Source organism: Sinohyriopsis cumingii, unplaced genomic scaffold, assembly GCF_028554795.1.
Source record: "Sinohyriopsis cumingii isolate HCF-2022 unplaced genomic scaffold, ASM2855479v2 utg001110l, whole genome shotgun sequence".
NCBI lineage: Eukaryota > Metazoa > Mollusca > Bivalvia > Unionida > Unionidae > Sinohyriopsis > Sinohyriopsis cumingii.
In genome coordinates, this window is record NW_028315961.1 from 1524860 (window position 1) to 1547900 (window position 23041).

A 23041-nucleotide genomic window follows, 5' to 3' on the forward strand; every position below is an offset into this window, starting at 1 on the left:
ACATTTATTAATCATTACAAACCACAAGTACATTTTATATATGAAGATCTAGGACTTGTAGTTATTGTATTTTCATACCATCCTAACACCTTGCCCAGGTAACAGCAAATGTGTAACATTTCACAAAATTACAAACCTGGCTCTATGACAACATAACAAGTCCTCTTCCTCAGGAACTGATGACTGATTGCAAAAAATATGGATCTTTTCTGGCTGCGGAATGAAAGCATCTTTGTTAAAATTAATCACTCAAAGACCACTTAGTGTATGCACCTGTCCAAGAGCAACAGCCAGTTGACCAGGTTGAGAGATCTGTCTGGAGAGAGAAAATAAGCATTTATATATTTGTTTTCATTTGTAATTTACACACTCTCTTATGTTCATTTCATTTCTTTTTATGCAAGAAATGTCCAGAAAACATCATATGTTGACAGGTTTTGCACCTTTTATTGCCACTGGGGACAGATTGACTAGGGTTGTCTTTATTAGTGATTAGCATTAGCTTCGCCTTGACTAGAGAAATACTAAACATACATTGTCCAAATAAAATGTGCAAAACAGAAAATGTAATATATATCATCACATGTAAGATCTGTACCATTCAGTATGTCGAAGAAACTGAAAAGCTACACAAAATAATCAACCTTCAAAAATCTGATTGGATGACAAAGAAGCTATACAGAAACCCAGTCGCAGAACATTTCTCCTCCCCTGGCCACATGTTCAGTGATATAACACTTACTGATATTGCTCACAACCCCAACTGGAGTTCCAAAACCAGGAAAGAAAAGGAATCTTACTGGATACTCCACCTTTGAACGTTGAAACCAAGCGGTTTAAAGCAAGAAGACTAGAAAAAGACAGCTATGCACAAATAAAATTATCTTTTGCAGCCAACACATTTTCTTTTAAATAATTCTCTAAATTTGCTTAAATTTGCTTAATAGCCTATATATACTAATATAACAATGAAATATCCAGGATATAATTTGCACTTGCATAAGTTTACATAAAGCAACAGATGTCGTTATGGCTCATCGATTTCTAGGACAATAAGAGTGTTTTTCAGCATCAGCAATAGGTTGAAATAGGCTAGTTGAAACAGTGGATTTAAAGGTTTTCTGTAGAAGCAGCCATGTAAAGTTTATAAACACACTGGTTTTTGCGTTTTGCTTTTGTTTGTCTTGTCTTTGATTTTTACTTGCCTTTGAAAAAGTCTTGTTAACACATTAACCCCTAGCAACGACTTTACAGGACAGGAGGTAGTAGCCTACTGCCGAGCTCTGTAGAGTCACGGTCATGCATGATACACTAACGTGGGGAGTATTATAGAAAGGCTGACAGATGTAGCTCTACAATGATACTAAATAATCTGGAATATCTAGTTGCACTACAAAATACAGATAAAAAAACCTCATTTTTTGGACCCGACTTTTTTTTAACCCAAAATTCGCCCTTGGTCGGAATCCGATTTTGTGTCTGGATTTTAGACTTTTTGGTCTCAGATCTAAGGCAAACTGGTATGAACTGCAAACAGACAGATCAGCCTTTGCATAAAGTAGGATAAGATGGGCATTTGGAATAAAGAGATGTCTCCATACAAAAATAATGGCTCCGTTTAGCAAAATAAAAAATAAAAAATATAAAAAGAACTCTAACTTTTACCCGTCTGCTCATGCGCAAGTCAAATATCCAATGAAAAACGATGTTTCTAACACAACGAGGCAGTATGTTATTGAAAGATGACCGGGGATTTGGTGTTTTCGCAAACAGACAGATGAGCCTTTGCAGAAAGTAGGATAAGATGGGCATTTGGAATAAAAAGATGTCTCCATACAAAAATAATGGCTCCGTTTAGCAAAAAAAACCAAAATGACCGGGAATCTGGTGTTTTCGCATCTATTCAGAAATAGCTTTCAAAATGTGTTTCCTACTCGATTTTCAGGCGAAAATGACAAAAAGCTCCAGGGGTTAATGTGTTAAAGAGTCAAAAGAGCTCAGGCACATTAGATACTAGTTTTGCACTGATTGTTGTCAGTTTATTGATATATATATATATATATATATATATATATATATATATATATCGAATAATTTTTATAAAACTATTGGCTATCTCTATGTTATTTTTAAATTTAAGTCTGCATTGGTAAAGCTAACATTGTATGCTTACAAAATGCAAACACTATCCACATTTACACATATTCTGAAAGGTAAACAGTATGTCCTCTGTGTGTGTGTGTGTGTGTGTGTGTGTTTGTGTGTGTATATATTTGTGTGGTTTTACTGTCCTATGCTTTTAATTTGAATGTAACTGTATTATTAACATGGTGTATGGAAGCATAGTAAAATATGAATGGTAGTTAACATGTTCAAAGTTTAAATTTACATGTTCACATTTTCTATTTGAATACATGAATATAATTTCAGATGTCATTTCTTATTCAAACAAAAATCATTCTTGCATGAGCATGAACTTATTTTTATGAAATTTCTGTATCAAAACCTTCGATCAATACTGATATTAATTAAAGCTCTTACCTGTGAATGACTTTTTGGGAATTGTAGCTGTCAATTTCATCTTATGAAAGAACACTGTCACACCATCTTCTTCACAGTTCACTACTGTACCCTGTGAACCATTCATTAGGGTGTCAGATATGTTTCGTATCAAAAGTACAGGGCAGTTCCTTTTTAACCAAAGCCTCTGTGGAGTCAATGCAGTGGAGACATATTTTTTCTCACCAGCATCCTGAGCAACATGTTCAAATATTTCAATATCTGATCTCGGTTGTAAGCAACAGATTGGTAGCAAAAAGTTTAAGACTAGACATCCCATCATCTGCCAGAGGTCTAGACAACTGATTCATTAATGAAATGGTGTCATCACTGATTTGTTTTCTGGCTCCAGATAATTCAGTTATAGAATTGATTAACTCATGTTGAGATTGCTTCATAATATCCGTTAAAATTACTCGGTGTGAAAATACCATGTCAAACAAATCTGATTCAAAGCAATAACTACCATCATTATCATACAAGATGTTCCTCACAGGTGTCAACTGGAAGAAATCTCCACCAAAAGTAACCTGCATCCCACCAAATAATTTTGATGTGTCCTTTAAGGAACAAATAGATTCCAAGTTCTGAAAAAGTCACTTACTAAACATTGAGACTTCATCTACTATCAAAACATCATCAGATTTTATATTCTCATAAGTGATTTTCATGTTGCTATTTGTTGCAATGAAATTTCATATTTCTTTACATGTTAGCCTCCCATCTCCATTCCAGACCACTTATGTATTGTCTCTGCACCAATGCTGGAAGGATAATTGATTCATGCAATGCCAGTTGTACATGTTAAATATAAAATTTTGCCTTCCCCTCTTAAATATTTCACACATTTTTGTACCAAGAAGGTTTCCCAGTACCTGCCTGCCCTCCAATGTACACATTATGGCTCTTTTTAATGAGACAAAATGCCTCAGTTTGCTTTAAATTGAACATGATTGTGGACTTATTACAAGTTTTTTTTTTTAATTTAATGAGGAAGTGTAAAACACGGCACCTAAGTATGTTAATCGCAAATATGCAACATGCAAGCTGACTAATTTTCTTTTAAATGATTCATCCACATTCCATTGCAGTTGAATAAATTGACAATACACATTTATAATAAAGAAGTCCAAGGAGAAGCATTTGAAAAGGTTGTTTCAAATTAATAAAATGCCAAGAATGCCATTCAGTTAAAAAGAATGTTTTTCATTTAAAATGTATACAAGTACAATACAGTGTTTCAAACAAAATGTATAAATATGTGTAAAGCTCAAACATATGCAATTTAGTCAGTGAGTAAGATAGATAATTATGCTAAACAACTTATTCTATTCATAGCAATTCCTCACTCACTTCAAGTTATTTTAGCTTAATACCATAATACTGCAATCACTTTTCAGGATTAAAGATAGATCCAGAATGATTTAATTGGCAGCCATATTAATGGTATTCTGACAGATTTACTGTTAATTTATATAGTGTTTGGAAAATAAGTAAGAATCTTGTATATCAAGAAACTGATAAAAAAACATACACACATGTACAAAATGCCAATCGTGCTATCCGCTAACATCTGTATTTGTAATTTAGAAGTTTACTTTGCCTCACTATGCCTTGTTCAAAATGACCAGTTTTTGGTGGCCACATAAAAAAGCTGGCAGAAGATCATCTGCTAGTGACATAGTCAGAAAGCGTCTATAATCATACGTAAAGAAAAAAACTTCTTATGTAAAGAAAACCCAATATACAATTTTGAAAACCAAAACCAAAATATAGTACACACAAAAAATGTATGCATATATTCATTGAGAAATGCTCTTCAAGTTTTGTAACCCATTTAAGGCCTGTTGCATTACCGTGATATGCCAAAACAGTGCAAGTTGAAAAGTGCCGAAAACTCTGATTGATATACTAATACTAAAACACGATCCTCATCATGAACAGACACACACACACACACATACATACATATATACATATATATATATATATATATATATATATATATATATATATATATATATATATATAACCCCAGGTATATAATAGTAATATTGGTAAATGGAACAAATGTTAATATCTGTGTTAGATATGATTTTACCAAAGGAAGTACAATGACAGAATTGTAAATTAAATTATGCAGATGAGCACTTTAATCTATACTCTCATTAATTAAACACATTCAAATGATTTCTAACAAGATGTGATCATGTTATTATCAATTTTTGCCAGGGTACAAATAGTCTGTATCATGAAACTGTGACAGTGCATGGATGTTATTTGAATATAAACTTTTGAGCCAATCATATTTCACCATTGATGTGTGTGCTGCATAGTGTACATGTTTTGAAAATGAGTCGCTTGCATATGATATATGTGCAGTGAAGAAGACAACGTCTTCCATGGAACAGGATTCCTAAGTTGAATCGAGTTAATGGTAAGCAAAAACTTACTTTTGCATCTACCACTGTTCTGTAATTAAAGAAGGGATATATCATAGAGTCACAAACATGGCATATGTAGCTCTTTTCACCGGTTGTCACCTGAGCGCAACGTTGTCCCGGCATGCAAAATTCACGAAATTCGCATGTTTTGGAGCCCGTAACTTCAGTTTGGTACAACAAAGAAAAGTCAATGATGGCTTGATGAATAGAAAAATATTTCACAAGCCAAAGAGTATGGTCGTGTGCCTTTAAAGATGGAAACAGCAGAAGGAAATTTAGGGTCATGGGTGAAATGAAGTATTTGGAAGTCACTTACCTTCTCTCTTATATAGTATAATAGACAGGTCCTATCTCAGAACAGGTCATGGGGTTAATCTAATGTATTTTTGTCCCTCTGTATGATTTGCTTCTTTCAGATTATTGTTGTTTTTCTTTCTTCTCAACATCAAGCTTGTGTCGAGCACTTGTGTTCCGATTGGCATGATCAAATTTCCTACTCAATTAATGTATCATTCTGAAGTCACAAATTTCCATCCATTTTGTAGTGATTGCATCATTTAGATGTCAAAATAATATACCTGACACAACATTGTTGCTACAAAATGACACACATTGTTGCATTCAACCCACGCGAGACACTATTTACATCCAGTTTCAGACTGTTTCATTTCAAAACGACAAAATGCGTTTCAGCAGTCCTGCTAAATACTGCTAAGCCTGACAAAGCCTGACAAAGCCGAACAAAACCTAACAAAGCCACACAAAGCCATGCAATTCAGATTCAAAAAAAGAGTGTATATTGTTCATTATATTGATGAATCAATTAACTTAGCCGAAAAACTAGTTTTTAACATATTGTGTAGATTTAAATGACTGAAAATTCTTTTTCTATCTATTTAACTAAGTAAAATGATAGAAACATTTTTAAACTTACAATACTGGAAAATATTTACTGTTGTTATAAAATTTAAGGCATATGGTAGTGAAGTACTACTATAATTTGATTAACACTCGTTAACACGTCCTACAATCACGAGTAGGTGAGTAGACACGTGCTACCTTTAACTGAATTAACACAGAGGCAGTATAAGGGCAGTTACAAAATGTTGATTATGTAAAATATAAGTTTATTCCTATGTGATTATGATTTATTCGCTTTCTTTCTATGCATTCCAAAAATAAAGTCAAATTGACAGTGTATTAGAGCAGAACATAATTCTTCAAAATGTTATTGATACTGTTTTGTTTTTTTCTTTTCAATCTTATAAAATTTATTCAGTTTTGGACTGTACTTCAAAGAAATAAAAATAAACATTACTGAACATTCATTAGTACACTGAATTCATTAGATATGCTATTATAAATTATAAGAGGTGGAATGTAGTGTAGTTGATTTTACTATACTTTATTATTATTTACATACATTAATGAGTTTTGGAATACAATTGCAAGGAAAAGCATGGAAAGGACTGTCAATTTTTTTGGCTCTGATATTTATGTAAGCAGCAATTAGTTTTTATTGATTATCAAATTCAGATGACTTAGTGATGTAGACGCAGACGAAAAACATGTAAATTTCGAGTATGGGAAATGGCAGCTACGGTTGGTCATGCAGCCTCACTTACATGATGGTGAACGAGTTCTCTCTCGATTTTAAAGCACATAAAATATTCTTCTGTTAAAAAAAAATTACAAAGCTATAACAATCGGACCTTACTCTTAAATTTTTCCACATATAATAGATGTGTACCTAAAACGTAAAATGGTTAAAACTGCTGTTAAATGTAACACCACTCACTGCTTAACAATTCACAGGGCAGGCCTATGTGTATGCGGTCGGCTAGGTAACATGTGTTCTATTTATAGCGTGCTGTACTTTGTCAATGTTCTATGAGGTAAAGGGATAAATACACTTGCCTAAAATGACTTGTATGTCTCTGTCTGGCTATGTGTGATTAGCATATATTGAGAAAAAAAATTGCACTTTCTTTCGATAAGTTCAATGAACAATTTAATTATGATTTTGTCATACTTTGTTAATACTTTTTCATTTTTCAATTTCAAATCTGTACTCTGTTGTCCACATTTTGGTCATTTAATTTTGCACAAATATGTTGAAAACTAGTCTTTCGGCTTTGTTAATTTATTCTTTAATATAACTAACAATATAAATACGCATTTTTTATTTGACTTGGCTTTATGTGGCTTTGTTAGGCTTTGTTGGGCTTTGTCAGGCTTAGCAGTATTTAGCAGGACCATGTTTCAGCCAACAAACGTGACAGGCTCCTGGCAAATTTCTTAACTTATGATTATGGTGTGACTTTTTCAGCTGCTATTGTTTACTATTTATAGATATGGATATATTTGTGAACTAGGTGTTTCGGGCTTGTGTTGTTCTTGAAACTGATATCAGGCATGTACACTTTGCATAGTTGCTCTGCAGTATGTTGATAGTGAAATACCAATAGTCGGCTAGGAAGAAAAGCTTGCCTCCCATAACAGTAGACTCGTGGGTTCAAGGCAAGTAGAATATCTCAAAAATGGCTCGGATGACAATTATTCTGAAATGAATCAAGCTATTTAGTAGACAATGTTTTTCAAAATTTTCATCCACGGAAATTGCAGGGCTTGTGTTTGCACTGTGAGCACCACATGCTGTCAAAAATGGCATTTGGATGTGAAAAATGCATGTATAAAATAGGGGTTGGGGTGCAAAAACTACTTCTGCTATGAATTGCCATTGACTTCTCTGGTCAAGTGAATACTATTCTTAATCTTTGTTTTAATATAGGTATCTAAAAATATGGACCTTTTTGACCTCACTTGTGTATTTTATTTTTTTATGATTTTTTATACTAGGTCACTGATTGTGGCATTAAATTTGTACATAAAAACTGGCCCCTGCCACCTTAACATCCAGTGCCAGACTGTGCTCCTACCATATTTACCATTGGACCATAAAACACAAACTCGTGTGTGGTTCCGAACCTTGACTGGATGCACAAAATCATTACCACCTCAGTATGTCAAATGAGAACTATTAACTTATTTTTCTGTGCAAGAATAGTTTGGGAACTGGGATTATCTGAGTTAGAGATTATGAGAATTAGGACAAATGGAACATTTATGCTGATTTTCACATGCAATTTACCACTGAAACTATTGTTGTCATTTCAACATGCTTTATCAAACATCTGTTCTGCATATTTGCAAATGTTATATTTCACCATTTTCAGCACTAAATTTTGTAAGAAAACACATACAAGCCTGGAAACCATATAATAAACGATGTTGGCTAATTATATTTGTTTTGTTTTATGCTTTTGTCATCTAAATAAGAACTTTGTGGTGAACACACCATTTCTTGACACTACAATACAATGGAGAGATCTAGTAACTGCAAAAGGTGTGAGCTTTCCATCTATTCCACTTTATTTGACGTTGACCCTTGACACATTACAGTATTACAACTTACATGTACAATCATGGACAAAAGCTAGCTATGTAAACATGATGTTTACAAATGACTATTATCTTAAAGTATAATCAACAATCATAGACAAATGTTAAGCACACAATATAGATATACATAACAATGCAGCTCAAACATATTGGTGTGTACTGTTTTTTGTACGCTGATAGTGAGAGATCACATATTGCTGTATATAAGCTTCAATGTATTTTTGATTCTAAATATATTCAAGAAACAATTGCAATGGCATCAACATTAAAAAAGCTAATATTGATTTTCCAGAGTTCTTCTGTAGTGGTAACATTGCTCCTTTGCAGGTTTTTGATGATTCTATGCAATGATCATCTGCACACTGCATGAACCATAAGGTATATTCTCGCTATTTAAAAGCACATAGCGTGGTCTTTCAATTTAAAACTGTCAGCAATACTTATGTTTCAGAAACATCTTATGAGAAATAATGGAAAATATTGCATTCTTCCAGTAATTTAATTTTTTTCCAGTATTTATCTTTGTTTTGGTTTGTTCCTGTAATTCAAGGGACTGCATGTTTACATCTGTGGCAGCAATTATTGAAAGTGAGAACAATTCTAAAATTCTTTTCATTGGTTGATGAGTGATGTATTAATATGTAGCTAAACCATACTGTACAATCTATTTTATGCAGGACGGTAGTCACCAATAAAGTAATTGCATAAGCAACAACTGCATGTCTCATTTAAACCTAAGTAAATATGGGTTCTTTCTGGTTCACCAACTTGATATTCATAAAACAAAGCTTATAATTGTTTTATTATATGATTTAGTAAAAAATAATGTCAAAACTTGTTTAATAATATGAAAATGATACCACAAAAATAGTTCTTGATGCCATATAAAAGTCTCTGACAACATGAGGGTGCTATATGATTTATCACAACTTGGATGATACAGTATCATCCAATGAAAAGCATCCCTACAGAACTATGCGATATTTATGGATACTGTTATCATCTGCATGTAATATAAAAAAAGAAAACCAAACAAAAATATTATACCCTTTCCATACAAAACCTTAACCTGATCCAGAAATGTCAATAGGTCAAATGGGTATGAAAATAAAACAAAGTACATCTTGATAAAGGTTTCATTTGACAAAATGTTCCTCCTGAGAGTTTAAAACTTGTCAATGTTATGTCAAACTGTATCCACTTTTATCAGATTATACCCTAAAAAATAAGCATCTTGTAAAAAAAATAAGATATTAAACTGAATCTAGACAATGAATGAATTCTGTATCTGAATTTTTAATTATTTCAAAAAAAACATTTTGGAAGGTAATCTAATTTTAATGATTCAATTCTTACCTGTAGATTTAAATATGAGAAATACAAAACCTTTTTCTACCTGTTGTAACTGCATTTGCCAGTTCAGTGGAAGGCTGATAACACCCCACAAACTGGAGAAACAAAATAAGGAAATACACACCATCATGGTAGGAGTGTCCACTACTGTAAGAGGGTATCCACCTGGATCACATTTGATGCCCTGTCTATGAAAATATGTCTTTGCTTTGTTGTTCCAAAGAACAAGAGAAAGAGGAGAAAGTAGTGTGAGATTGCCAAAATATGGCTTTTATCGTGTCCAATGACAATGAGCTATTTCGACCAGTGGTATGATCCTTCTGGATTTTAATCTTCAATGTAAGATCCCTCTTGGTAATGGACTGTTATGCTCTCTTGAGTCTTATCTCAGCCTAACTTAAAAAACAGGAAGCTGAAATATCAGCCAAACCTTTAAGATGAAGGGAAATGTTTTACACTTCTTCTCCCTTTAAAAGGCAGCCCAAAAAGAATGTAAAGCCATGCAATTTTATCTTGTTCATCCAAGCACAAACATGGCTGAGAGAATGAATAGAGAGCAGAGCTACTGACAGAAGATGCTTTCTTGCTTAAAAATGTTGGTTGCCAAAGGAGAGAAACAGTTGTCACTGAACTGATGTGAGCCTGATTCTAAGGGTCCGGCATGAAGCCTGTTTCATAGATACCAAGGAAAGCAAGAAAACTGTCTTGAAGGTTTGGTTCTTAAGAATCTTCACTCAAAGGTTCAATTGGAGTTTTCTTAACCACATGACGAATGTGAGATTCCATCTAGGCATTACAGAAATGGCACTTGTTGCTGTTGCTTAAATACCTGATCAGGTTAGCAATATGAGAATCCAAACCAATGGTTGGATATTTAGCAAATTTCTGTTAGAAAGGGGGCTGGCATATAGCCCTTAAAATTAAGCATAGTTTTTGTTCAAACAGGAAGGGACAACATCAGCCACTGCACTCAGTGAGCTAGGATTAATATGTTCCATTCTGTATCAATGAGAAAAGATTCTCCACCTGGCATAATAGACCTTAGATGTAGCACGTCTCCTGGCTTGAACAATACACTCTGCAACTTTGCTTAAACTTATTCTGGTGGAGAGATAATTTAGGAGGAGCCAAGCATGATGGTGGACAACCTGTGGACTATTGTGTGGGAGATCCCATGTGCTGTGACAGGAGGTTCATCTTCTACAGTAATGTCTTGGGCTGGTCTACCGGCAGCAGGTTGTGAAAATCATTAAACCATGATTGCTGGGGCCACATGAAATTAAGCTCAGCAGTGGAAGTCCTTACTTTGAAGTACCTGAAGAGTGAGAAGGCATAAGCAACAAATGGTCCCACTTCAGGCTGAAAGCATCCACTGACCCATTTTTATCAAAATAGTCTTTTTGCCAGGAATGTGGTGAACTCAGAGGATAATCCCTGACTGAGGCTGAAAGGTTTATCCAGCAAAATTTGTTCAGGGTGGAAAGATCATTAATAACTTCCCCACATTTTTAGAATGAGGAAAATCCATACACAGAAAGCTGCGGACTGCTTGTTGAAGACCCTCTCTACTGCAGCCATATGCTGAGGTACACCTCTTCCATTTGTAATGCCTCATTATAATGGTGGAACAACATGGGTGTCCAACTAGAGTCAGAAGTTCCCAGAAATGAAACTGGTTCATGATTAAAAGGACCCATCTACCACCCATTATGCCTGACCAACCCTCTGAACAAAGAGGTAGTCTCATACCTATGGGAGATGGTGAAAGAGACGAAGAGAGTCCTAAATGCTGCCACTCACCCACTCTGTTCCTTATGAAAGGGAAAATGGCCTGAACTATACCTCTCTTGGTGTCTTGGGCAACCGCTATTATTTGTTGCTGAGGTCCTGAGAAGACAACAAAGGAATGAGACCTCCAAAAGAGGATCTCTGCCTCTAAGGAAGCAGCCACTGGAAAGTTCTTACAAGGCATGTTGATCACTGATTCCAATCTTCCAGTAGGCACTGAAGGACAGTGTCCTTCTTAGTAGAATGGAGGCAAAATATGATCACCATGTGCTAAGGTCATCAGTGCCCTAGCCTTTTCTTCTAAGGTCTTGATTATTTAGATAGAGAGGTGGGCACATATCCCTAAGGAAATACCCACTTATGATGACCAGTATATAGAGTGGGAGGTTTAAGTGGACATGTAGGAATGTGATTCCTATTGGTAGATACAAATACTAGAGATCTCACTTTATATGTGGAAACAGACCACCCCCTACGCTGCCTACTAGACTATACATCGTTTAAGAAATCTCATTAACTATGGTTGAATGGGGGAACCAGATGAGTGGAGGCAGCTTGAGAGAATTGTTATGTCCACCAAGCTGAAGGCTTGGGGGAACAAAACTGGGGACAGGAGATTATAAACTTCATTACCATTCCATCAAAAGAACAAATCTTTTACTACTCCACCACCTGGCATGATGGTTGGAGGAAGAGAACCATATGACAGGGAGCACAACCTCAACCTGTTCTGTTTGAACTTTTGAGAGTCCACGAGGACTGATAGTGCATTATAATCCTGCTTTTGTTCCTGTGAGGCAGGACTTTTGGGCCCCATGTTAATCAGTTTGATAGAAGATCTAGATATAAGAGGAACCTCATCTGGTAACTCTTAATGCAAAGCATGGGGATTATCCATGGTGGCTGATTCCATGCAAGAGTGAGTGCACCTTTCAATCCTCTTTAGTTTTTTGGATGAAGAGGACCTAACCCTTCCCTATATTGAATCTCCATTATTGTGCCAGAACAATAAATTCTCTAGTATGAGGCAATGGGCCTAAACCCCATGGATACATATAACTGGTGGACCAACTACATCCCTGCACTGGATGACCCCACATCCCATACATATCGTGAGAGAAGTGGGGATACCAAACTGATCTCATTCCCTAGTCTGGTAATGTCTTGACCCGATCCCTAAGGGGACTTTCATGAACTGTGAATGGTGCAAAATGACTGCTTAAGTTTGTCCTGTTACCAGTGTTTAGTAGCCAGTGACTAGTGCCTTGTGGCTGGTGACCAGTCCCTGACCTTGTCTGACCAGAGACATTAAAAAGTAAAGCCACCTGTCCTTACACAATTGGTACATGCCAGACTGGTGGGGTCTGAATCCCAGGTGGCATTTTTGTGCCCACATTTACCAACAGCTTGTCTCTTAGACATTAATGTAGAGAAAAAAGAAAAAAATCTTGAATAACAAAAATAATTTAAATAAATTTGTGTATAAATTAAAATTAATGCAAAATAAAACAGCAACAAGTTGCCTACCCAGTGATTCTCTATTTAATATGAATGAAAAAAACAACTTAAGTTTTAACCCGAAAGATGTCAGCAATACTTAAGTATTTAAGTAATTGAGATGAAGAAAGCAAACAGTGTGCATGTGAATTTGTGACTTTAGATTTGTTTTGTAGTTTTAATAAATTTAGTCATATCACTACGATGTCTGTAGTGTTGCAGTTTATAGTGATGTCTAGCACTGGGGCATCATGCCGCAGACATGTAGCATCATGTAACACACAGTCACATTATCATGACTCCAGACCTACCAGTCCTCACATTAACCTCTTAGTGTTGAGTGCCAAGTGAGGTAGCTGCTAGTACCATTCTTAAAATCTGTGGTATACCTCGGCTTGGGCTCATACCGGTGACCTCCCACATCCAAGGCAGATGCTCTAAACACTTAGGCCACCAGAGTGGTAAATAAAGCAAGGAACCAGCAAGGTAAACTGATTGGACTTAAAAGGAATAATATGCTTTAAAAACAATATAAAATAAAAAGCATGCCAAATACACAATAGAGAGCTGGTATGAGACTTCCTTCTGTGAGTAGAAAATATCGTAAAATTATGGAGATTCATATCACAAGAAAATTGTGGCAAAGGAGGTACAAACTGAACTGATAGGTATGGAAAACTAATGCCAATCCAAAGATTGGAAAATAAAAACAAATCAAATGAACTTAATTTGAACATGGCAAACAAAAAAGTTGCCCTTAATGAATTATTTAGAATTAGCAATAAAAAAATATCTCCTAGACTGTTCCACAATATAGTAGCTTAACAAGAAAAGAAAGTATTCACTGCAAATTGAAATTGCTGATTACCAAATAGTGTGAGCCCACTATAACATGGTAGAACAAACCGTGTTATAATCAACCAAGTCAGCTAAAAAATTGATGCATATACTTTAAAAATGGTTTGAGGGGTAATAAACACAGATGCAAAATATGTGCTTTTGATTATATGAAGACAGCCTCTGTCTGAAATACACTTGAATATTGACAACTTACACTTGTGTAGTACAATGCATAACTTATATATATATATATATATATATATATATATATATATATTTCAAGACAAAAGTTAATTTATGCAACACATGGTACAGTTGAATCAGACTGGAGCTTGTTCCAAATTTTAGCACTCAGTAACACTTACAATCAATATATGCTATTTAAAACACTGATTTAAAGTATCGTCAGTTCAGTACTTACAAAGAACATCAACCTGTATCTGACTTGTGTTTGTGCCTTTTTGTTGTTTTCCAACTGTTGGTGTCATAGTGTTTGCGGCTGTACAACTGTAGGTTCCACTGATGCTCCTTGACACGGAGGTGAAGTACAACCTGGAGGGTACAGAACCCTCCCCAGTAGGAGTCCAAAATATCTTGTCAGGTGGTGGGTTACTACTAACCTGACAGGTCACATTGAGGGGTTGATTCTCTATCACTCTGTATGGGCTCGTCAGCCCCTGTATGGATGGAGGATCTGTTGGGAAAAAACATCATTTATAAATACTGCAAAACATATGTCATTATGGCATAAACTATTGTCATGATACAAATGTATATTTGAAAATTTTAAAAGGGATGAGTCTTAAAAATATAAATCAGACAGAGGTCATTCTTTTGCAATTCACATACTCTAGTAACGATAGAAAAGAATGCCAACTTTTTTAAAACTCATATAGTTGAGAAAGAGATTTACAAATATACACCAAACAGAATGGAAAGTGCTATCCCTGGATTCTACAGGAGAATGCTTGATAATACTAGGCAGACCTAGGTTCAAATCTCCATAGAGTACGGATTACAAATTATCTAACCTGTATGATAGTATATATATATATATATATATATATATATATATATATATATATATATATATATTAGTGTCACCCCACTATAACACAGTAGTTGGGAGCCATAGAACCCAACCGTGTTATGGACCGAACCGTGTTATAAGCAACCAGGTCAGTTAGCTGAAGAAAATGATGCATGTAACCCAACACAATTTGCAGAGGGGCTAAGTATTAAATGAGGGAGGCAAAATATGTGCTTTATTGGCATGGTTACCATCCTAAATTGATGCATATTAAATGAGAAATACACCTGTAGTGAAAACAGAAAAGGCATATATAATAGTTTACTTTATTTTAGAGAACCATGAATTGGTACATATATGTGAATACTGTTTATATATACATGTCTAATGTATAGCATGAATAGTATCAACACTGTGTACTCACCCACGAACCTCATCATATACATTGAATCTACAATTCAAGTGATTCCATCAAAAATATGCAAACACACAGATTCAAAATATTCAATAATTTTGTCACAGGTCATATTGGTCTGAATTCAGTGGAAAAACATAGCACAATCACGTAAAGAATGATGAAGCACATTTACTTTTCAGAACGTCCCAAGTCGGTTGTTGTTGCTGTTGTTGTTGTTGTAGGGTTTAATGCCATCTTTCAGCACACGATAGGCTATTCATGGCGGTCAGTATTAATGGTGGAGGAAGAACCCGGGAAAAACAAGGAAAGAACGACCGACCCATGATAAGCTACTGACAAGCTTTCTCACATACCTACATTGGCTGAATCCAAGACTCGAACCCACGCAGACAGAGGTGAGATGGCAGTGATCCATAACGGAGAGCGCTTTAGACCATTCGGCCACTCTGGGCCCCCTCCCAAGTCGGTACTAGTTAGTTTGCGTTTTAAGCCGCCATTGGTAGCGTTCGTATGCATAAACTTTATCCCTGCAAAAAGGAAACTTTCACGGCACAGTCAACGTGTTCCAGTCATGTTGGAAAATGCAAAAATCCATCAGATTCCATTACTTTTAAATTAAGTTTGTACTGACTTCCTTTGAAAAAAAGTTCTTTGTTTTTATTGATGAAGGGTGCATGCGTTATTCAAGTCACTGCGAAAGGACAACTTTGGAGAACCAAACAAATGCCCATTTCTTATTGTGGCAGCAACATCAAAATAACTGTATTGCATGATTGAGACTAATTTTTTCCATTTGCAGAGTACGTTTTCATAACAATCAGTGCTTCAAATGTAATCTGTTTCCTTTGAAATTTCAGCAAACTATTTTACATATTTGTTAAAGGGATTTGGCTGTCGTTTGGTCTATTCTAGTTACTGTTCCTCCCTGCCTATTGAATAAAACAATAAGACGTATTTATTTTTTTATTTTTATTTTTTACATTTGTGGTAGCACCATGATGCTGCCTTCCACACATGCATCAGAAATTTAATAATGGGCCAATGGACGACAGAGACGCAGGTGTTCTGGTTGATGACAGGGATCATGGCAGAAAATGTGAGTGTTCTGAAGGATTTAATTCTGAGTGAAAAGAAGATGAATTTTACTTACATCCATATACAAATGTCTTTGTAAATATATTAATTACTAGCAAGCGGCCAAAAATCTGATGAAAGATAGATTACGAGATAATGCCTTGTCTAGTTGATCTCCGTTACCAGAAATGTCAATAACAAAAAAGTGGATATCTCACCATATCCAGTACTCACGCTCAATGTCAATATAAGCGGATTATGATATAACAATGCACTGTTAAGATGGTTTGTCAATATGGACAAAGAATTTGCTTACATAACAATAGATAAATTTCAGTGCATTTTATATCCAGTTTGCGTCTTCCTTTCATGGAACCTCTGAATTTCTCCACTCCAAACCAATGGTTGTATATTGTAGCAAGGTATCTTTATTGACTTTATAAATAGTTCCCAAAGCTAGCCTGTTAAATGATCACACTAGGTCAGTGTGTTTGTCTAATGGGCAGTAAAATGGAGAGACGATGTGATAAGTACAGAGGCTGGCTGGTGCATGTTCTTTAGGCAGTGATATTGTTGTAGGCTTCAGATGTAAGGTTAATGACCTTGCGATCTTGAAAAAGACTGTAATATGCCACTGTCAGGAAAAGTTATAGGGAGGATAGAAAAATCAGAAAATCTAGACATTAGATCAGCATAGGAGAGTCCACTGTAAGATCTAGACTGGGTAAGGCTACAATAGACAAGTTTAAACAGCCAAGAATATTGCCAATAAGGGAAAAAAATCCAAGTTTGCAACATTGGCAAAGCCCTACATGATCTCAGAATAAACCTTTTACAAGTTATTTTTCGTACCTTGAAGAATAAAAAACTACCTATTTGTGTACGAGAAAAATACATTTAAAATTTCAGGAGCCACGCCACGATCATCTTGTATTATTCATACGCGATCTCTTTCCCAAAATGATAATAAACTTTTTACATTTTTTTCATACTTTTAAGAAAGACATTTTTTTCATGTACAAGAAAACTACATGTATATGAAATTTCGGGAGCCACACCATGATCGTGTTATATCCGAATTCGTGTTATAACGGAGTGTGCTATAGCGGGGTCACACTGTATATATATATATATATATATATATATATATATATATATATATATATATATATATATATATTATATATATAAAACAGTTCATAAGGAGATAAGAGTGACATGGCTAGATGAAATGATACAATTCCTAATAAAAATGTTGTTAACTCTTTCTCAAACCCTGTATTTTTACAAGACACAATGTCCAGTCATGCTAAAATGCATACCGAGTTTTGTGAAGGGTTCAGTAGATGTTACGTACAGAAAATCCTGATTGATAGACAGATCAATAAAATGACTCCATAAAAAAATCAATGCATATATTATTCAAGGTCAGATCTGTACATAACATTTTTTAAACTAAAGGATTTGCTCTTAATATTCACTATGAGTTAGAAAATAAGAGTTTGTGGATCTGGTTATTATCTGACACATGAATCCAAGCAATCTTGTCAAATATGCTTAATTAAAGATCTGTATAAATGATTTTTACAAAAAGGCATTCCTTGTCCTTTCGCATTCAAGTTCAGCAAAATTCTCCACCCAAATAAATACACCTGCCTTGATGAGTTTTGTAGTCCTCTAAATAGAAAACTAGAATTTTTGTCAGTCACAGTGACCATGACCTTAGACATTTTATATCAAAGTCAATAGGCAACTTCCTTACCCCATCCACAAACTATGGTCCATGTCTGTGGCTCCGAACTAATGTTATTGTCCCAAAAAAATTTGATTCTTTCAGTCAGAAGCCTTGAACTTTAAATTGGGTATAAGAAAATATGGTTTCTTTGTTGACCATGTGAATTTCATTCAAAAAGGAAAATGCAATTAATGAAGAACTTAAATTATTGTGCATAAATCATTTTTTTCTTTTTCTTTCAGTCCAAATTACCTTGACATTTAGCCTTTAGACCACGAAATTCCACAAACCTGGTATCTGAAAACTCCAAGTATTGCGTGGAACCATGTTTCTTCTTTCATTCACAGTAACCTCTGACTCTGAGCTTTTAACCCCCAAATTTATAAATTTCTTCCTTATCCCAAGTGCAAACCATCCACTAAGTGTGTTAACTGCTATTTAGTTGAAAACAATCGGTGACAGACATGTGCAGATGCATATCATCACAAAATATGCTCCACCTCTGCACACATTTTATGAATTGAACATAAAATACAAGCAACAAAAGGCTAATGTGAGTCTTAAATTGCTCACCTCTGAAATAGAGCCAATTATACATGTACTAATGAATGAGATATTTGCCAAGTAGTTTTCATTTTAAGACATTAATCTTAATCATCACCTCAAATTGCCATTTCTAGGAACTCAACTTTTTGGTGTCACAGTTGTTCTTTTTTGCAGTGCACTGGTTATTTATTTCATCTGAAAGCAACCCTGTTGGTGCCACATGAATCATGTCACTTGAAACAAAGAGAGCAAAACTAACCCTGCTAACTGAAATGATCTTTTCTCAGCCTCATGCCATGAGCTCCAATAACAATGATCAGCTTCAGATCTTGAACCATATACATGCTCAGTTTTCGGACCATAACACCAGATATAGTTGCAACAAAGAGCTCAAATATCATGCTAAACTCCAGGGTCATGAACACTATACAATGTCATGCTGAAATTTGGGGTAATCAACCATATTGAAAAAGAAACTTAATTTTTGTAGGTGAATCCCAGTAACTTCCTGAAAGCTGTGTGAGTGGGGATATTAGATCATGCCTCTTGCAAGTCCACACTGACTGCACAGTCTCCACAATGGACGGAATTTAGAACCCATTGTTGCATTCTTTCCTTAACCAAAGCATACAAGAATTGATTGAATGTGCTTAGGTTGAAAAACAAGTGAACAATGCCATGTTTATAGCTAAAGGAACCCTGGGCAAAGGAAGCTATTTGCTGCGCATGATACCGTGTCCTTTGGAAACCACTTGTCAGGTCGATATGTCTTCATGGCTAATGTTCCTCATTCAACAGCAAAAGATTGGAGCCTTCCCCTTACCGTGATCTGTGATAAGGGGGAGTGGAGCAAGACGGTCATGTCATTTAAAATAAGGAAGGTCTTGTGGAGAGTAATAGTGGTGAAAACTATCACCCTTTAAAGCTTCCTCTCCATTTTAGTTGTGGGACAACTGTGGTTTTTTATAGTTGTAAATTTGGTATGGCTACAGTGGCCTGCACTCTCCCTTTGTGCTCTTTTGTTGATTGACTTGCAAATCCCAGAGTCCCCTGTAGCTGTAACTGTGAGGGAGTGAAAAAGGTTATCCTTGGTGGCTTCTTTGCAGATTCCATTATCCATGAACTTGATCATTAAAGTGTAGATTAGATGTTTAAGGCTGCAAGCATAGCTTGGCCATATGATGATGGAGGTAAACAGCATTGCATCTCGTTTGCCCAGGTGCAAGTGTATTGTTGCTCACAGACAGTGTATGTTGGGCCTCTACATATAAGAAGTGGTCCATTCTATAAACATGATTCAAGAATGTCCAGTAAGACTTAGGGCTGGAGAAGGTAAGCTGTGTTCTTCCTTTTAAAAGATTGCCATAGATACTAGATCCAGCACTGACCCCAAGATCATGATGTTATGCATCAACTACAGGGTATCCAAATGTAAAACTTGTGTGTGGAGCTTGTAGAATTTATGACTACAATTTCAAGGAAGTGATCTACGAGAAAAAAAACAACGTCTGTAGATGCTTGAGATTTGTAATTGATGAAGTAAGTAGCCCAAAATGTGAGCTACTCTGACAGATTCTGGAAGCTGCTGAAAGTAGATTCTTCCTTAGTCAATGATCAACTGATGTAGGAACTGTAGGCCAGACAGGTGATGTAGAGGAATGAGGACATAACTACAATGGGGGTGGGTGGCCTGTAACCTCAAGTCATTTCACATCATAGTAGGACTGAATAATGATGATAATATGCTCCTAATTAATTGGACAGATAACACTTGGAGTTATTCATGAGAAATATGTAGTATGAGAAAGACAGAAACAAGCAAAAAAATGTTAAAAAATATTACAACATAATGAGCTGAAACTTATTTATATGCATTTATTGAGAGGCATTAAGAGACAAGTAGGACAAACTAATTTCAGATTGTACAATATAATCCATTGCTTCAATTATTTCTAAATCTGCTATTAGACATTTATTAGTCCATATTTTACTGTGCCAGCAACCCTACTGAGTTAGAGTTAATCTACAAACAATAGGTTTTACTTGAGTATTCAAAAATAATTAATGAAACTGAAACAAACAAATAACAATACTACATTTCTACTTGGTTCAGTTCTGATTTCATAATGTATGGGTGTGATGCATATTATTATCCATATTCTAATCCTGTCCTGTTTGCCAGAGTTTATATATATATATATATACATATATATAGGGGCCCCGAGTGGCCGAGTGGTCTAAAGCATTCTCTGTTACGGATCACTGCCATCTCACCTCTGTCTGCATGGGTTCAAGTCTCGGATTCAGCCAATGTAGGTATGTGAGAAAGCATGCCAGTAGCTTCTTGTGGGTCGGTGGTTCTTTCTGGGGTTTTCCCAGGTTCTTCCTCCACCATTAATACTGGCCGCCATGTATAGCCTATCATGTGCTGAAAAATGGCATTAAACCCCACAACAACATATATATATAAATGTAACGTAATTATGTACTGATAATAAAACATAATTTAAAACAATCCAGGTTCTGAAATCATTGACAGGGCTGTTTTTCTTCTCATCATTCCTTTTTGCAGACCATTTTATCAAAAACGAGCAAAACTGGCTGCTTGTTTTTGTTGTTGCTTTGGCTCTCATACCTTCAAGCACCTATTCTATGCTTAGAATATTCAAGTATTCAAAATGGTCATGAGTTGCATTAAAAACATGATTAGAAACAGAAAACAAGAATATAATATATAAATATAAATAGGAACTGACAACTGAAAATAAGATTTGCTTACAGAAACATACACTGTCATTTCTGTGATACCAGGACACATGTTAAAGACCTTTAAACAGGTAATCTAGAAAAAAATAATTTTCATTTTTCAGCTCATTGCAGATGAGAGCAAACAAGAATATGTATAAACTTTGTATATGTGTTATTTGGTTACAAAAAGTGTCTGTCTTCTATTTTTGAAGACTCATGACATGTAGAAATCAAGGAAAAAGTGAGGCTTTGAATATACACAAACCTATTTAAGGACAAAATTTACTGTTTCTTTAACACTCTTTTCATTATCTCATGTGAACAAATACTCTTACATACAATTTAATTTATTGCTAATCTGGTGACCAAACTGAACCATGGCATTCCAACTGATTGTGCAACTCCACTTTTTATAATGGACAACAAAATTGATCACAAAGTACACACCACAAATCTAACGACAAACAACATCCCTAGTGAAAATGTGACTGAAATTTCATTGAAATCTTGGTGAAATTTTAGAGAAATTCACTAAAATGTCCTTATTTTACCAAAAGAATGGTATTTCACCAAATTTCAGTGAAATTTCACTGATTTTGCCAAAATTTCAAAAAATATCTGTGAGATTTTGTGATTGAAATTTCATTGGAAAAATATCAGTGAGAAATAGTACTTGACTGATATGAAAAATGACAATATTATTTTCTGTTTTAAAGCAAAATTCTGCTTTTCTCCTGACCTGAATCAAATTTTCCTCGATATGGACCTTTTATAATATATCCTATCCAGTTTTCAAATAACCATCTGTTTGGTCCCATTCCACATTGATCCTTTTAACAGTATTTGTTCCGTATATTATTTAACAGCTGATCAATGTAAAGAGCAAACTGGAAGGCTAAAGGTTCGTACTTGCCCAATCAATCTTCACATAATGGAAACTGATGAGAATATGCATACTTGCCAAACATGGTATTTTGCATTATTGAGCAGGACACAGACAAAAATTTTGAATAACAGTTTGAAAAAATGTGAAAATAAGAATGTCTTAATTGTAAAGTCGATGGGAACATAACTGGACAATTTGTAAGAAAACTAAATGCCAAAACTAGCATTTTGCCATTTTTGCTATATAGTAGAATCTATCGAGTTACACAAGAAGGAAATGAACCAGGATGATTTGGAAGTTATATAATTCCAGACTGATTCCCTTCCAGAATTTAAGGAGGCACAATGTATAGATCACTGGTGGGGAAAAGATGCTATTGTTGCCAGATACCCATGTCAGTCAAAAGGGTCATGTCGAGTTGTTTTCATGCCCACAGCTAGAATCATCCTTCAATGTTATGAATGATATTATTGTTGATATTAGCAAATCTTATTCTTGTTGTCTTACAATTCTGAGTAAAATCAATGTAAATAAACATTTGTCAAAGCTACTTATGGATCAAGGGCTCATCGTAGCGACCACAACAGCATCACCATTTTAGTTTATACATTCAAAAGTCCAGTCTACAGCACAATTCCAATATCTTGTTTCTGTCATATAA

General features: G+C 35.1%; 1 protein-coding gene across 4 annotated transcripts in view; it reads right to left on the reverse strand.

The window, feature by feature from the left end:
- Positions 1 to 23041, reverse strand: part of LOC149772833 (nephrin-like) — a 311073-nt gene that overhangs the window by 155155 nt on the left and 132877 nt on the right. For all 4 annotated transcript variants that reach the window (XM_089947221.1, XM_089947219.1, XM_089947220.1 and 1 more), the window contains exon 11: positions 14365 to 14637. In XM_089947221.1, the coding sequence (XP_089803347.1) occupies positions 14365 to 14637 (273 nt within the window). The remainder of the gene's footprint in view (positions 1 to 14364; positions 14638 to 23041) is intronic.